Source organism: Pristis pectinata, chromosome 3 (assembly GCF_009764475.1).
Source record: "Pristis pectinata isolate sPriPec2 chromosome 3, sPriPec2.1.pri, whole genome shotgun sequence".
NCBI lineage: Eukaryota > Metazoa > Chordata > Chondrichthyes > Rhinopristiformes > Pristidae > Pristis > Pristis pectinata.
This window is the reverse complement of record NC_067407.1, coordinates 65,045,238-65,063,562: the sequence shown is the minus strand read 5'-3', so window position 1 is coordinate 65,063,562 and position 18,325 is coordinate 65,045,238. Positions and strand designations below refer to the sequence as shown.

General features: G+C 46.9%; 1 protein-coding gene across 1 annotated transcript in view; it reads left to right on the top strand.

The window, feature by feature from the left end:
• The first annotated feature begins 1,334 nt into the window (after window positions 1-1,334).
• The window catches only part of LOC127568252 (pre-B-cell leukemia transcription factor 1-like), a 331,297-nt gene continuing 314,306 nt past the window's right edge, over window positions 1,335-18,325 (top strand). Inside the window, exons 1-2 of the mRNA XM_052011778.1 lie at window positions 1,335-2,116; window positions 2,247-2,320. Coding sequence (XP_051867738.1) covers window positions 1,938-2,116; window positions 2,247-2,320 — 253 coding nt within the window. The 5' untranslated portion in view covers window positions 1,335-1,937. The remainder of the gene's footprint in view (window positions 2,117-2,246; window positions 2,321-18,325) is intronic.

Sequence of the window (18,325 nt, the reverse complement as noted above, 5' to 3'; positions counted from 1 at the left end):
TGGCTGAGTCCACCTCTCTGTGTAGCCTCTTGCATTCCTGTGCATTGGAGTTTCCACACCAGGCCGTGATGCAATCAGTCAGAATGCTTTCCACTGTACATCCGTAGAAGTTTGTCAGTACTTAATGAGTATTTGATGATTGGCATGGACAGGTAGGCCGAAGAGCCTGTTTCTGTAATGTATGACTCTATGATCCTGGCTGAGGCATCTACAAAATTCACCACAGCACTTCTCAAACCTGTCCCACCAAGAAGAACGGATGCAAGGGAACACCTGCAGGTTCCCCTTCAGTCTCACATCGTCCTGACTTGGAAATGTGCCATTGGTCCTTCAACTTTGCTTGGTTAAAATCCTGGAAGTTCACCAGAAGGACCTCAGTGGTTCTGTGGCAAGGTGAGAGTGACTATACTTGACATCGAGGATCAGAGGGACTACATAAAAACAGATGGTACTTGCATCTTTCCAAATGCAAATCTGAGGAATGTGAACCTTCTTCTTGAGAATTTCCTTTAGCCCCTGAGCTCAGAAAAAAGGACTCACAGTTTGGTATGGGTATTGGTTTATTATTCTCACATGTACCGAGATACAGTGAAAAACTTTTGTTTGTATGCCATCCAGACAGATTATTCCATATATAAGTACATCAAGGTAGTTAAAAAGAAAAACAGAATGCAGAATATAGTGCTGCAGTTACAGAGAAAGCGCAGTGCAGGTAGACAAATAAAGTGTAAGGGCCATGACAAGGTAGATTGGGAGATCAATAGTTCATCTTTTAGTGTATGAGGGGTCCGTTCAAGAGTCTGATAACAGCGGGATAGAAGCTGTCCTTGAGCCTGGTGGTACATGTTCTCAAGCTTTTGTATCTTCTGCCGGACGGGAGAGGGGAGAAGAGAGAATGACCGGGGAGGGAGGGGTCCTTGGTTATTTTGGCTGCTTTCTCTGGGCAATGAGAAGTGTAGACAAAGTCAGTGGAGGGGAGGCTGGTTTGCACGATGTACTGGGCTGTGTTCACAACTCTCTGCAGTTTCTTGTGGTCTTGTTCAGAGCAGTTGCCATACCAAGCAGTTGCCATACCAAGCAGTGATGCATCCGGATAGGATGCGTTCTGTGGTGCATCAATGAAAATTGGTGAAGGTCATCAGCAAGAGTTGATTTATTCCCCCCTCTGCCTTCATGAATGCAAACTTGTGAACAACTCTTTTTTATTCGTTCTGAATTGATGCTGTATGACGTCATCGCCTGGATTTTTTCTCTTCTCTCCTGACGTCATAGCGCAGCTGAGTGGGCGGGGCCTGGGCTCCATCCTCCCGGGCTGTCAATCAAGGGGCGGGGAGGAGGAGGAGCCAGGGCTGCTGTCAGTTTCCAAGAGCACCCAAAAAAAAACAAAGCAAAGCCCCAACGCGGGCAGCTGGAGCCAGGAGAGGGCTGGCAGAGAGAAGGCGAGGCGCCAGCACTCCAAGTCACACCAGCACAGCTCTGCAAGCCCCAGGCAGGCATCTACTTGTGTCCAACTGTTCAAACCTCTCTCTCTCTCTCTCTCTCTGCAGCCAGGATCAGAACCGTGGCACCTTCAGCTACAAAAAAACAGCAAAGAAAAAAAAGATATTTAATTATACAGGAATCAATAGCAACTGCAAATAATAAGGAAGCATCTTCCTGGGCTTGCATTGGAGAATAAGAGAGCGAGGCAGAGAAGGAGACGAGGAAGGCTGGGAGAGTGTGGGCAAAGGTGGTGGGGGAATTGGGGTGCTTTCTCCTGCACTGTTACCCCAACTGGTGTGGCTTTCTGCGGGGGTTAAGGGGAGGAGGGGAGGGAGGAGGAGAAAACTGGTTGATTTCTCCGCCCTGGCTCTAGCCGACTCGGTGGTCTCGGTTGTGTCCGAGGGAGGCTTTTATATCTCGGCGGCCAGAGAGAAAGGCAGCGCACAAGGCTGTGGATGAAGATGGAAGATCAGTCCCGGCTGCGACACCCCCACGCCGGGGTCAGCATCCCAGGGCTGCCCCAGCACCTTCAAGACACCGGGGGAGAGGCGGAGGGCAGGAAGCAGGACATTGGAGACATCTTACAGCAAATAATGACCATCACAGACCAGAGCTTGGACGAGGCACAGGCGCGGTGAGTGTACATGTGTATGTGAGAGAGAGAGAGAGGGGGGGGGTACAATAACTGCCCCACTTCCTCCAACAAACTCCAGTTTAAACGTGCAGCAGACTGAAAATCTGATCACTGACGATTTGCATTGCAGGAAACACGCGTTGAATTGCCACAGAATGAAGCCGGCTCTCTTCAACGTGCTCTGTGAGATCAAAGAGAAAACAGGTCAGGGGAAACTGTTTTTGCTTTCGCCACGCCTGCTGTTTGCTGGGTCTGTTTGTGCGCTTGATGGTTGTGGAGGGAGCTGGGGGCAGCGAGAGGGGCACCCACAGTCTGTGTAGCCGGCCCGAAGCGGGATGGTCTCTGTTCAGGAGGAATATTTGGAAAAGAAACTTCACTGGCATCTTTAGGGGAGAGTTTGTTGGCGAATAGAGGACGCCCATCCCACTTCCAGATGCTGCTTGTTTTCTCTTTTTTTGTTCTAAAGACAACTTTACAGAAACACCTCGCCTGAAACCAATGCTTATATAAACTTATACGGGTTTTAAGAAAAAGTTGGACATGCTCACCCAGTTGAACTGCTTCATCAGTCACCAGCGCCTGCTGTGGGGCGAAGTGTTGTTTTAAAGGGTTTTATGGTGCTTGTCTGTTCTCCGGCACGGAGAGGGTTAAATGGAAAAGTGCGAGTTCCCTCCCATTGATATTGTTCTGAAATAATAACGAGGGCGTGCTGGCTTTCAAAAGACGGGTTTGCTCTGGAGTTTGATTAGGAGTATTGTGTGGCGGGGTTGTTATGCCTTGCTTTTAAAGGATAAATATTCGTTCAGGGAAAGAGCAGGGACTTGGAATAAAAGAGTAGAGGTGTTGCCAGACAAGTGTTGGAGAAGGAAGTTGCCCTGTGAAGTGTTCCATAGAAAAGTATTGGGAAAAAAATACCCCTACCATTCTGCCTGCATGTATCTGCACTGTCATATAATGCATTGTATGTCGTTATCACAATTTGACTGCTCGTATATCTAGCGAGTATATTTATGATGTAATATGAAATGATATGTGGAGAGCGAATGCTATCAAGTAGCTTCTAAGCAATGCTGATATGTTGAGTCATTTATGTTGGTGCTTCATTCTGTGTATTGCCCAGACATTGTGGACTGGGGTCATGTTGTCTTGATGGGATGGTTGTGGAGGGGATGTTTCCTCTTGCAGGAGAATCTAGAACTAGGGATCACTGCTTTTTTTAAAAAATTGTGACACCCATTTAAGAAATGAGGCGATTTGTATTTCACTTGTAGCATTGTATTTGGAAATTTTTTTCTTAAAGGGCAGTCTGAATATTCTTAAGGCGGAGGTAGAGGGAGACTTGATATGTATAGGGGTGAAAGGTTACTGAAGGGTAGCTGGGAACACAGAATTAAGGTTAGGAACAAGTTATATGATGAAGTAGGCTCATGGGACAGAGAGGCCTACTCTTGATTCTAATTTATATGCATGTAATTTCTGTAAAATCTTATCTACCTACCCATCTCTGTCTCTCTCTGGCTGTCTCTCTGTCTTTCTAAGTAACCAATTAACTAACAACTTAGATTTTGCCCCTTACGGTATCTTTGACTGCCTCTGCTTTACACCTCAGGGTGGAAAGCTCCTTAATAATAGAAGCTCAGCAGAAAATGTGGGCAACACAAAACTGGCCTCGCTGATTTCTTTAAAGGCTCTTTGTGTGAGCTCACTTTATCAGAGGGTCTGGTTTGTTACATCTGAATTAATTCACATTTATCACATGGGAAGGCTGGGATTCTTCGTGCATTTATTTGGGAGATCATGTTGCAGTTTTTCTGCTTTCGAAGCAGTGTAATCCAGTAAACACAGAAAGCTAAAAACACTCAGCAGGTCAGGCAGCATCTGTGGAGAGAGAAACAGTGTTAACATTTCAGGTCGCTACATTTCATCAGAACTGGGGAAAAGTTGGAAGTCAAACACTTTAAGTTGCAGAGATGGGGGAAGAGAATAAGAGGAATTGTCTTGCTTCTTACTTTCTATGTAAATGAGGGGCTTTTGTCTTGGAGGGTGATTTCAATTTAACTGTCCATGTGTACTGGCTGGTTTGCTTTTCTTGCTGGTAATTAGTATAATTATTTAGTAGACTGAATGGCCCATCACTGTGGTGCATTTAATAGTGCTGGATTATTAGATAAATCTTATCAAATAAATTGAGTGTCTGATAATGCACAGTGGTTTATACAATTAAAATTACTGCCAGAGGGTTGAGATGCAACTTCCCGGAAGACTATGACTGTAAAATTTGGGAAAGCAAACACACCATCAGTGGTGGAGTTGGAGAAGGCTGTGCTAAGTTTCGCAGCCTCTTGCATGCTAGAATTACCCCACCCCTTATTAAAAATCAGTCAGTTCCGCACTTGAGGGTCAGAATGTCCTATTCTACTCCCACACATGTTCATCCTCACTCCCTCCCACCTCTACAAAACAGACAGTGAACCACTTTGATCGATGGAAGACGTGGGATAGCTCCCGCGGTTGAATAGCTGATGGGTAGGCAGGATGGACAAGGGCTCGGTGGCTTGCTGGTGCCTTTGGAACCCCTGGCCAAATGTGGAGTGAGTGCCAAGGAGGAAGAGGGGTGTGGGCTGGCAGGAAGGGAGAATTGAGATGGAAGGGAGTGACACCACGTTACTTGCTTGTCTAATGCTGGCTACTGAACAATATAATGGAGAGGCATTCCAATCCAAAAACTGTGCAATGACTGCACTTCCCAGCATCCAGGCCATTTGCACATTGCTGCTTCTTTGCTTTGAACCCACCATTTAATTTTTAATGTGTAAATCTTCCAAATAAATGAACATTCACCTGCTATGTGTAGACCTCGCTAACTTTGCAGCTTGACAGCACCCTGACAACCGTTAATCTCAACTCAGGTTTAAAAGCTGAACCTGGGACATTGAGACCTTGCTCCTGCCTACCTGTTCCAGTGGAAGCTGAGGAGAAAGGTGGGACAGATCTTCCAGCCAACACTCCCACGTCCTGCCCCAATAAAAATGCATTAACCAGCCATCCCTGTCAATTGCTGCTTTTGTGAGATCTTTCTGTGCACAGAACATGGTTGCTGTATCTGCCTACATCTGCTGGATTTCATCCAATAACTCATGCACTGATGGCATGTCACTTCTTTTTGCATAAGTGTCAATACGATTACTTTTCCTGGAACACATTTCTCTATTTCCTTCTGGATGCTGGTGTACAAACTGTTGTTAGTTTTCTCTGAATAGTTAGAGAAAGAAAATGCAAGAACCTGAATTAATAGAGCACCTCCCACCATCTGACAATGTCCCAGAACATTTTACAATCGATGAAATGGTTTTTGAGGTGGCGTTGCAGTGTAGGAACCCCATCAACATCTAATGTATGCACAGGGCTGTCCTACAAGTGGCAAAGGGATGATGACCATCTGTTGTAGAAGGGTGGGTTGAGGGATATGTACTGGCCAGCACATCAGGGGAACTTCTCCCCTTCTTTAAAATAATCCCATGTAATCCTTTGCATTAAGGAGACAGGATCTCATTTTAATGTCTCATCTGAAAGATGCCTCCTCCAACAAAGCAATGTTCCCTTAGTATGGCGCTGGTATATTGGCCTGGATTGTTTGATCAAGTCTCTGAATGGGATTTAAAATGAAATCACCCAATATGTAGGATCAATGGGGGAACAGGATATGTTACAAGCCCTCCAATCCTGTCCTTCACCCCCCCGGAAGTGAGCTTGTGGAGAGCTATTGGAAGCTAGTTCACTTCAGGCAGCTGAGGTGGTATTTCCTCCTGGCTGCCTCCCTGCACAATTAGCTCAAGCTCTCAAAAAGATGTCAGAAGTAAGTGGAGTGGATTTCAGATGGTTTGCAGAGAGTAGGTTGGGGGTGGGTGGTTGTGGGAGAGGGATCAGTGGCGATTGCTGGGTGAGAAACTGGTCAGCTTGTTGCTGAGAAGTCACATTGTTCGATCTTCTGAGGATGAGAATTGAGTATCTATAACACCTTCCCTTTCACCTTACCTTTCTCCTCGCCCTGTGATTGGATGCAACATTAAGGCAAATTAGAATCAAACACAGCTTCAGAGTCTTGGTCTCTCACTCTGCTCACCCTTCCACTTCGTGTTCCCCTTCCCATCTTCCTTTCACACACCTCCATTATTTATTCCCTCCTCCTATCCTTGTTTCTCTATTTATGCCTCACTCTTTTTTGCCCTCCTTCCATTTATTCTTTGTTGCCCTCGTTTCCCTTTCTCTGTCCCACTTTGCTCTTTATTTTTCTCTTTACCTGTGCATGAGTTTTCCTCTTCTTCCCGTTCACTACCTTTCACTTCCCTCGCCCCTCACCACCCCCCCCACCCCGTTTTCTCAATCCGAGAATTCTGTTCCACCTAATGTGCCTCAGCTCTACAAAGACTTGAAGTTAAATCTTCAGATCAGACGGCATTCTATTTTATCATTGAAGAAAATAAAGTCCACTTGTGTGGGAACCTGTGACAGTGTGTTTTCTGTACACAGGGTTTAATTGCGCCTTGTTGTCCTCTTTCTTTTCAAATACCTTCTTCTACCATCCCTCTTTCTTTTTTTCATTCACTGGAACAAATTTCATTGCAGAAGAGACACACACACACACATACACACACACAAAAAACAGCTGGGTGGGGATAATTGGACCCCAATGTCCTTAAGGAGCAATTCTGTTTGCTCAGTTCTTTGACGAATGACACCTAGTACGCACAGAGGTTTTTAATGAGATGAGACTGTGATGTTTGGAAGACAGCAGATACAGTGCGATACCAGATAAGAGCTCAGCATCTGCATGGGATGGGACTGCGATTAAAAGTGACGGGTGATTGTGTCAGGACCTTTGCTGGAATCCTGTCCTCCATGGCTCTGGGAGAATTCCTCGGCAACAGAAATAAATAGTTAAACACAGTCCTCGTACCGTGTACTATAACTGGTATAACAACTGGAACACTAGTTAATATATTTATAGGCTGCACCGTCATTCACCATGTCTTCTGCAGAGGATGGTGTATGGGTTATGTATCAACAAATAATGTATATAAAGGTTAAGCACATATAGGGATGGTACAGAATGTCTCAGGCATCCATATACATCAGTAGATTCACAGAGGTCTTGGGTACTTGCTTGATGGTCTGCATTTATTATCTCAGGTACCATCCACACATGAGCAGTACTACCTTGGCTGCGGTCTGTGCTCAAGCTGTAAGTTTAGACTGTGTCACTGGTAAAGTGTGTAAGATTGGTAATTGGTTTATTATTGTCTCATGTAGCAAGATGCAATGAAAAGCTCTGTTTAGCGTGGCATCCATACAGACCGTTTCAAAACATCAGTACGTCAGGGTAGTACAAAGGGAAAAACAAGAACACAATGCAGAATATAGTTTTACAATTACAGAGAAATTGCAGTGCAGGTGGACAATAAGGTGCAAGGGCCGCAACGAAGGAGAACCACAGATGGGCTACTGTTTACTTGGAAACCATTTCTGTGGGGTCAATGGAGCCACATGCCCAGTTGTAAAAGAAGTTTTTGCTGCTAGGTTTCCTCTAGGTTAGAACCCAGTAGCGGTGGATTCAGCACTTTCACAGCAGTAGCCTCATGTGAAAACTGGAGCAGTAGTCTGTTCACACGTGAGCTGGACTCTCAGTGGACTGAAAACTTGCACGGGTTACGCCAGAGATGGAGCTCGGTACCAATCTCGATCATTCACTGAAGAAGGCACCCCAGTGGTCGTGTGACTGTAGAGCAGAGGCTTCCTGAAGGCTAACATCCCTCCCGGGCTCCTGAACCGACACAATTTGTCCTCTCCCTGTAACCCTGGTAGTTCTGATAGTGCTGTGACTTTCTATGTCAGGATGGAGTTACTTTACAGTAAGTGATCCAGTATTTCTGATACACAGTTTTAAGGCATGCATTATGTTACAGTAATCACGCATTAATAATGTAGTGTACTGTAAAAGCTGACCCATATTACTAACATATAGTATATTATTGATGTATTCCATTGCAATATCTGATTCAATATACTAAGGATGTTCCATGTTTAAGTATCTGACCTCATATAATTAATAGAGGAGATTAGAGGTGTGTTATCCAACAATAACTGACCCAGAGTTTGTGGTATACAGTACTTTCATGATTGTTATGTTCGAACATGGAACATAGAACAGTACAGCATAGGACCAGCCCCTTCAGTCCACATTGCAATGACCGTAAGCCAAGGGAGCAGAATCAGGTCACTCAGCCCATCGAGTCTGCTCCACTGTTCAAACGTGGCTGATTTTTTTTCTCAACCCCATTCTCCCACCTTCTCCCTGTAACCCTTAACCCCCTTACTAATCAAGAACCTATCAATCTTCGCCTCAGATACACCCAATGACTTGGCCTCCACAGCCCTCTGTGGCAACGGGTTCCACAGAGCCACCACCCTCTGGCTGAAGAAATTCCTCGTCATCTCAGTTCTAAAGGGACGTCCCTTTATTCTGAGGCTGTGCCCACAGATTCTAGAGCCTACTACTAATGCAAACATTCTCTCCATGACTTTCTATATATTACTGATACACAGTCTATGAAAGACGTGTTACTTTATTGTAACTGATCCAACGTTGCTGTGTTATGGTACAATAATATTAGCAATGAACGGTGTGTCTGGGAAATGCTGGTTAACAATAAGTGACCCAGTGTTACTACTACTGTGTATTTGAGGGATGGGTTTTACTTGCCCAATGTTAATGACATCCAATATAATAGAAATGGTAGCAATGACTTACTCCATATTATTGGGAACTGCTCAATATCAGGATGGCTGCAGATACAAGCTAAGCCTTTAATTTTGAGTGATTGAAAACAGGGAATACTCAGGAGGGCGGTCAGGATCTGCTGGTGCCATCCGTCTGTCAGTGCTGCCCTCGGGGCAGGGGAAGGATTGAGGCCAAGGTTGTCCTGGAGCAGCAACAGTGAGGCCCTGGAGATTATCTCTGAACTTTGTGCCTGGGGATCTCAGGGTGCACTATTGTACGTGACTGAGCCTGCAGTACGCACATGGGGAAGGGTCTGTGATTTCTGGGCGATTGACTTTGATGGGAGGAATACCTGGGCTGCTCCTGCAGCCATCCGTGACACCATTGATGTTGGTCTTTCTGCTTCGTTTCCAGTGCAGAGGGATTATCAGTACAATGCATGTTTACACATGGAGTGCTGCAATATGATTGATGGAATAACCGGTTCATTGTTTTGATCCTTACCAGATCAAATTCCATCCAAGACCTGGGATTTCTCAAACATTTTGCTGTGTTACATGAGTTTCGGAAATGCAAACTGGTTTTGGTGATGCTGGATGCAGGAAGGGGGGGGGGGGGGGGTTGTCAACCCAAAAGGAATACCTTGGGACCTCTGGAACTGGGAATTGTCTTTGTCTTTCAAAGGCAATAGAGATGATGAGAAAGAGGGTGTGATCAAAGGTGTGGGTGGGGGGTGAGGGTGGAGGGAGAGACTGGTGGTTGTGGGTTGGGGGGTGGTGAGGGTGGGGTGAAGATCACAAGGTGAGGGTGTGGATGGGGTTGGAAGAGATCTGGGTGAGAGTGTGGGTGGGGTGGGGAGAGATCTGGGGTGACGGTGGGGGGGGGAGAGATCAGGGGGTGAGGGTGTGTGTGTGTGTGCAAACTTCCGTTAGTTTCCCACATCTCACAAGGTATTCACTAACCTGCGCACAGGAAGACTCCAGAATCAACAAAGCAACGGCTGCATAACCTGTTCAGTGATTCTGGCTGAGGAATAACATTGTACAGGGCTTCAGGGAGACTTTCCCTTCCACCCCTTAACTTCTTGTGAAGCCCACACCCTTGTGAGTCCCTCCCTGGGTGCTGTGCCAGATTATCAACTGAGATTATGTACTCGGACCCCTGAGTAACTACATATAACCCAGAGCAGGGGATGATGGTGGTAAGCATCAAAAGGTCAGGGATCGTTCAGCATCTCAAAGGTTAATTGTCCCTAAAGCAGAAAGTATGAAGTGAAAATGTTTGGCTGCAAAGCTCAGCAAGATGCGGTTGAGTAAATGTTACTGAAACTCTCCAGAGTGCGAAATGAGCCAAAGAACAAATATCAGGCTGGGTTTAATAAAACTCCACAAAAGTTCCGGCCTATGGGAATGCGATCTGTTGGCAAATATTGACAAGTGCCGCTGGGGAGATGAGGGTGCTCCTGGCCTAGATCATCAGAGCACTGTGAAGGCTGCCGTCAATCCATACAAGCTCACTTTCTTGTCTGCAGGGAGGTGACCACACTATTGTAAAGCCCCCATTCGTGCTCCAGGGGTCAACACCTCTCTCATACATCTGAGCGCACAGATCGGTGGGGGTGCTGGTGTGGATTCACATCACCCTTCCAGAGATGGGCCCTGACAAGTAAAAGACTGGGTCAGTGCAAGATTCCAGTCAATATCGGATAAAAGAGAATGATTAATGAGCAGGACACACTGGTGTGAAAGGATAACTTCTCTGCTGTGTGGCATTGAATGATCTGTTTTACTGACTGGACAGTGCACACCTCTGCTGCTTGTTGTGTACATGTGTGGTACACGCATGTTTGCGTGGTTGGTTGTCAGGTTCTTAAATATCCAGCACAACCTGCATTTGTGCGGCACCTTTAACATGGCCCTGTGGTATTTCACAAGAGCATTATTGTAGCATAAAATGCTGCTAGGATTTGTTCCAAGGGGTAGATCATAGAGTCATACAGCATGGAAACAGGCCCTTTGGTCCAACTGGTCCATGCTAACCAAGATGCCCATCTAAGCTGGTCCCATTTGCCCATGTTTGGCCCATATCTCTCTAAACTTTTCCTATCCATGTACCTGTCCAAGTAGGTAATGTAAAAGGAAAGGTGGAGAGCCAGGAAGGTCAGCTGAGGTCAGGAGGGGTGAGACAGTGAAGGGATTTGAAAATAAAGGTGAGTATTGCAGAGCCAATGAGGGAGCAACAAACAATCTGCTGGAAGAACTCAGCAGGTTGAGCAGCATCTGTGGGAGGCAAGGAATTGTTGACGTTTCGGGTTGGAACTCTGCATCGGGACAATGAAGTGTTGGCCAGGACTAGGCGCGGGTAGGAGTTCATGTTTATGGATAGTGAAGGACGGGAAGGTCTTTTTGAATGAGAAGGTCGCAATCCGTTTTCAAGTCCTCCGGAGTCTGTAATTAGCACGGTGGAGAGAATACTGATCTCCTTGTTCTTCCTCTGTATTTTTCACCCTCTCCATCCCCACCCTCCTCACTTTAGCAACCCTTGTCAGCACTGAGTGAAAGCAGCTCAGACACAGGGAGCATGCTGAACCAGAATGAGCCCAGGCTCTCTCGAAGCCGACTGTGTGTCTGTCTGATGCTTGGGAAACTTGGGAGTGTTGTTGGTCAGAGAGAGCTCACATTGGAACTCTGATTACCACAGTGTGCTTGAGAATATGCATTGGCCTGATCCCATTTTTAAGTCATGTTTTCCACTTAGAAAAGCTTTGACAAGCTCTGCCTGGTTCCTGCCCCTTTGCAGGTTGTTATACATTGTTGGAATTGAGGACTTAAGGTGCACTGCAGAAGTATTTGGAGGGATTTACAAGCAGGTGCAGCGTTGAGTGCTGCACATGCCCAGAACAGCCATGTGATAAATTGGTCTCTGTAGTGCTAGAATGATACAACTTCAAAGTTAAGCTATCAGTACCTTGTATTGGTCCCATGAAGTTCCTTGGGACATTTTACAATGATAAAAGTGCTGTACAATAGAGGTTTATAGAAGGATTAGTGGTGGTTTGTCTGACTTTCTAATTTCAAAAGGAATTTATAAGGTGTGTAGAGACACAAAAGACTGCAGATGCTGGAATTTGGAGCAAAAAAGAACAAACTGCTGGGAAAACTCAGCTGGTCAGGCAGCATACGTGGATGGAAATGCACAGTCGATGTTTTGGGATGGTCCAGTCCTAATGGAGGGTCTCAACTCGAATGTTGACCGTCCATTTCCCTCCACAGATGCTGCCTGACCTGCTGAGTTCCTGCAGCAGTTTGTTTTACTGCAGAAAGAAATTCTCTGCTGGTGTGGGAGGTTCAAACAGGGGAACACAATCTCTATCTCAGAACTGGACCGATCAGGGAAACAGGGTGTCAGAAGTAAGAAAGTCCCTCCCAAAAGCAGTGCAATTAAAAAATAGACTTTTGCTGGTCTGGGGGAGTAAGAAACCTTGAGCTATGGCGGGTAATGGAGTTGGGCTGCAGGACAGGATCGCAGTCAGTGGCAGAATAGGCTCAACCTCCATGAATCGTTCTCTCAACTGGTGTGGGTTCCATGTACAGGTGCTGAGACTGAGCCACATGGGCTGTACACCATCAGGCAGCAGTGGAACATTATCAGGGTCTTAATTGGTAGTGAACAGAGGTACAAGAAATAAGTGTAAATGGAGTGCAGGTTTTACAGTGATTATCATAGAACATAGAACTGTACAGCACAGGAACAGGCCCTTCAGCCCATCATGTCTGTGTCGATCACAATTCCAATCCAACTCATCCCATCTGCCTGCATATGGTTTGTATCCCTCCATTCCCTGCCTGCTCATGTGCCTGTCTGACTGCCTCCTAACCATCGCTATCATTTCTGCACCCACCACTTCCCCTGGCAACACGTTCAAGGCACCTTGATCTCGCCTTGTAAATCTCCTTTAAACTTCTCCCTCTCATCTCAAAGCTATGCCCTCTAGTATTTGACATTCCCACCTGGGGAGAAAGACTTCGACCACCTACCCTATCAATGCCTCCCACAATTTTATAAACTTCTATCGGGTCACCCCTCAGCCTCCGACGCTCCAGAGAAAACAATCCTAAGTTTGTCCAACCTCTCCTTGTAGCTGCACATTTGTTGTAGGAATTTCAAGGAGCGGTGATCCAAATGGGCCTGCCATGATGCGGGACATTAAGAGGCAGTGTCAGAGAGCCTGGAGTAGGAGTGTCACCCTGGGCGTTCAGTTCCTGGGCCGTACTGGGGCTGCTGTGGGATCAGAGGAGTTGTGGTGAAAGCTACCGGGCAGAGGACAGTTGTAGGGAGGGGGTGGGGGGGTGGTCAGAGAGGGGCGATGAGCCAGAAGTGTGTGTGGTGAGCCACCAACATACACCGATGAGGAATCGGTCACAGAGGGTTGCCGGTCACATTGTCACCAAGAGGAATTAGTGGGGTGGCTTAGAACCTGAGGATCTGGGATTCCAGGAGAGATACCAGGTTTGAGTGTTGCTATGCAGTATTGAAGGGCAACCGGAAGTGCTTGGTGATGCTACACAGTGAGAGAGCCCTCAGTTTTAACCAGCCATGTGTGCCAAGACCGCATCCATCACAGGCTATGCATTTGAATGTCCTCAGAGGGAAGAGAGACCCAGAACAATGGGATAAACTGCTGTACCCAGGGCTGATTTTACACAGGGGATAGGTTTGCATTTATACAGCACCTCCCACAACCTTGAGTGCTGTTTTTTGAGGAACTATCACTGTTGTAATATTGCAAACGGGATGCAAGTTTTCCTGCAGCAAGGTTCCACAAGTAGCAATGAAATAATGGCAAGCGTATCTATTTATAGTAAAGCTGGGTGAAGACCGGATACTTGGGAGAATTCCCTGCACTTTATGGAATACCCACATGAGGGCGCAGATGGGTCCTTGGTTTAATTTCCCATCTGAATGGACAGTACCTTGGACCATTCAGCACTCCCTCAGCGCTGCAGTGGCAGGTCAGCCTTGACCTTGTGCTCCAGTCTCTGGCACTGGATGGGCTAACAGGAGTGAGAGTTCTTCCATTGCACTGTAGTGAGTTGGGTCCTGATAGTGTAACACAGGATGGCCAGAGGCTTGAGACCCTTTTACCCAGTGTTTCCTTGCTTCTCCTGTTATAGATGGGGTTCCTCCAACTTGCTGGAGGTACCATGATTGTTATACTTGAAGCCACGACCAGTATGGTCTCCTGCTTTACTGTATGCCTGCGTTAGCTCTGTAAATCACACTGACATGTTTAACTCAAGACTGTGGATCTCTCATCCAAGGATAGGTTCTGAAACGTCGTCGGTTCCTTTCCCCTTGGTTGCTGTCTGACCTGCTGAGTTCCATTTATTATTTTGCTCCAGATTCCAGGATCTGCAGTCTCTTGTGTCTCCGGGGCTGGGTGAGCTCAGACCTGCAGCCAACACTGTCCTCGGCTGGCCACCAAGACCTGAGGCAGAATCGCGGCATGTTGCACAACCGCAGACCTTTAACTTCACTTTCTTGCTCACTGCAATGTAGAAGGAGGCCATTCGGCCCTCTGAGTCCAAGTTGGCTCCCAGCAGAGCAATCCCATCAGCCCCATTTCCCCCATCTCATTACTTCCCCATAGACTTGCAACTCACAGGCCCGTCACCCACCCACACTGGGTGTAACCCACGGTAACCAAGTAACGTACATAAGATAGTTATTTATTAGTCACATGTACATCGAAACACACAGTGAAATGCATCTTTTTGTGTTGCTGAGAATGTTCTGGGGGCAGCCCGCAAGTGTCGCCACTCTTCTGGCTCCAACACAGCTACTAACCTGTACGTCTTTGGAATACGGGAGGAAACCAGAGCACCCAGAGGAAACCCATGCAGACACATGGGAAGAACGTACAAATTCCTTACAGACAGCAGCGGAATTGAACCCGGGTCGCTGGCACTGTAATAGCATTACGCTAACCGCGAAACTACTGTGCCGCTACATACCAACATCTCTTTGGGATGTGGGAGGAAACTAGTCAGAGATAACGTGCAAACTCCACACAGACAGCACTGGAGGTCGGGATTGAACCCAGGTCGCTGGAGCTGTGAGGCAGCGGCTGTACCAGCTGAGCCACCATGCCCGCCTACATTTACCCTCTGTGTGAGAGATTACATCGTGGTCCTGGTAAATTGGTTTATTGTTGTCACATGTACTAAGGTACAGTGTAAAACTTTGTTTTGCATGCCATCCATACAGATCATTTTATCACATCAGTACATTGAGGTACTGCAGGGGAAAGCAATAACAGAATGCAGAATAAAGTGTTACAGTTACAGAGAAAGTGCAGTGTAGACAACAATAAGGTGCAATGCCATGACGAGGTCGTTTGTGAGGTCAAGAGTCTATCGTGCAAGACTCCCTGTTAGACGCACAAAGGCTGCTCACCGCAATAGCTTGTGTGAAGTGTTGCTGGTGTAGAAAGGCTGAGAAGTTTCCATGCATGATGGCAGACATCCCAAAAGTAATCTAGAGTGTGCATTACTTGAGCTGTTGTGCTGATGGGGTTTGGTGCTGTATAATTGCAAGTGTTTAGTAACGGAAGAACGTGAAACGATTATGTCCAGAAAAACTAAAGTGGTTGGTTCTAACTTCCATGGCTGAATTGCAAACTCGCAGAAACCTGGTTTCCTTTTTGCCAAAGTTGACTACTGCCTGTCAACTCCTAAGTTTACAATCCATCCCAAAGTTCCAGCTGGCTCATCTCTCATCCTCATTAAGGATTAAGCGATGGCTCTCTTTCAAGAGGAGCAGGGGGATCCTCCATGCTGTCCTGGCCAATATGTATCCCTCTCTCTCACTTGCATGTTGTTATCACATTTCTCTCCATGGGATTTTGGGTGGAAATTGCCTACCTGTGTTAAAGCATTGACTAGACATCAAGGTTTGCATTGGTCGATAGGGCACATAGTTCCCTGAAAGTGGCAACACAGGTAAACAAGGTGGCAAAGAAAGCATACTGCACATTTGCCTTCATCGGATGGGGCACTGAGTACAAGTATGTTATGTTACATTTATACAAGCCTTTGTTGAGACTGCAAATGGAATATTGTGCGCAGTTTTGGCCGTCTTGCTGAAGGAAGGATGTGATTAAGCTCGAGAGCGTGCAGAAAAGCTTCACGAGGATGTTGTCGGGACTTTTTCCCATGGTAGGGGAGTCCAAAACTAGAGAGCGAATGTTTAAGGTAAGAGGGGAAAGATTTAAAGGGGACCAGAGAGGCAAGTTTTTTATGCAGAGGCTAATGGGTATATGGAAGGAGCTGCCAGAAGAAGTGGTTGAGGCAGGTACAATTGCAGTGTTTAAAAGGCACTTAGGTACGTGGATAGAAATGGGTTGGAGGGACATGGGACTAGCTCAGGAACACACCTTGGTCAGTATGGACGAGTTGGGCCGAAGGGCCTGTTTCTGTGCTGTACAACTCTCTGACTCTATGAGGTGTCCAATGGTTGTGAAAGGTACGATGTAGCTGCAGGCTTGGGTATCTGCAAGTTTGTGCTAGCCAAGCTCTTGGAGCCATGCCAAGCACTTATCCAAAATAACCTGTGCAGAGGGAGATGATAAACTGCAGAGGAGAAGAGGTGGGGTTGGAAAAGCAGAGGTATTTTTGTACACCCGTCACAGAATTGGAGGCTGTAGGGGCTAGAAGAGAAGCCTCAGCGTTGTCCACTGTTGAGGCAGGTGGCAGGGCATTCTATGTCTGCGTGTTAGCAACTCCTCAAATTGTCTGTGGTTACTGACGGTTATATACCAGAGACTGAGATCATAAAACTTAATGAAGTTCAGCAACAGACGCTATAAAATAACTGGCATACTGGAATGACAGGGTCAGGGAAGTTCAGCTGGGAGACACACAGACACACACCCCTCCCTTCTCCCCTCCCTTCTCCCCTCCCTTCTCCCCTCCCTTCTCCCCTCCCTTCTCCCCTCCCTTCTCCCCTCCCTTCTCCCCTCCCTTCTCCCCTCCCTTCTCCCCTCCCTTCTCCCCTCCCTTCTCCCCTCCCTTCTCCCCTCCCCGTGTAGAACTTCAGCACCGCTCAAACAACGAAGTGCCCATTTAGACTGTTCTTATTACGGTTCGACCCTTGGAGGTGAATTATGCTTCCTTTTGGTGCATCTTCTGTCCTTGCCTGTGCTGAAGTGAGCTGTTAGATGTAGCTGAGGCTCCCTGCTGTTCCAGGGGCCAACTCTCCAAAGTTCCCTTGCCGTTGTCGAGGATTAGTAGGGGACAGGAGGGACTTGAAGTCAGCGAACTGGAGTTCAGTCTTCCCCTGCCTGTTTGAAGTTCAAAAACCTCCCTATACCTTTTCCTCCAAGGGAGACTGCCACATTGAAAGAAATCCAGTTTGTTCAGTAGACGGTCTGGCACTAATCGAGGGGGCCCTGAGGCCAAGTCCTTGACATTCACGCATCGGCACAGCTGGGGCAGCTCCACCTGCTGCAGGTGCCCCTGGGATGAGGGAGAAGAGCAGTTAGTCAGGGATCCTCCTCCTGGCTTGCAGGACTGCGTATACCAGGGGAGGACATGATTGGGTTCAGCTGTGACGTCCCCTGTAGTTGGATAACCTCCTGCCACTCACTGTATAATTCCAGGCAAGAAAAGATGCCAGAGGTTTGCTGATATTCATGGAAGTCAAAAAGCATGAGGAATAGGGAGATGATGCGGCTCCCCACTGGATTGTTTATAAAATGGAAAAACTATTCCACATCCTGTCAACTCTTGTCAAAGTTATCACACACACACACACACACTTGCACAAACACACTCTCTTACATTCACACACACTCTCACACAGACATCCACACACACCACACATGCACACACTTGCATGCAGAGCACGCACACACACACACACACACACACACACACACACAGAGCATCCTACAGGTAATGTATAGCTCACTACTGAAGTGGAGGACAGCTACCAATTGGTCAGGGGGGTTTTGAACATAACTGAGCACCTGGTAGATTCCAAATTTTGCCGCCATGTTACAACATTACAACAGACTGCATTGAAAGTACCCGACTGGATGTAAAGCACTTTGGAACATCCTGAACCAATAGAAGGCACAGTAGAATTGAAACTGCTTGCAGTTGTGAGATGTCCTTCCCTTTTGGATGCCAACTCTTGCCTGTATTGGCAAGGGCAGGGGAGGGGAGGGAGTGGGGATGGGTCTTACACTCTGATCCCAGGCTGCTGGGAGAGGTCTGGTGTTTTCGTTCTCTTATAACTTACTGGGTGTATCAGCTATCAGGATTTCCATGACCTGGAAAGTGCGATGTAGGTGTTGAACAGAGCTGTCCGGTGCACAGAGTTCTCTGGTTCAGGCCACCCTCCCGTCTGTGCAGTTCACTCAACCAGAT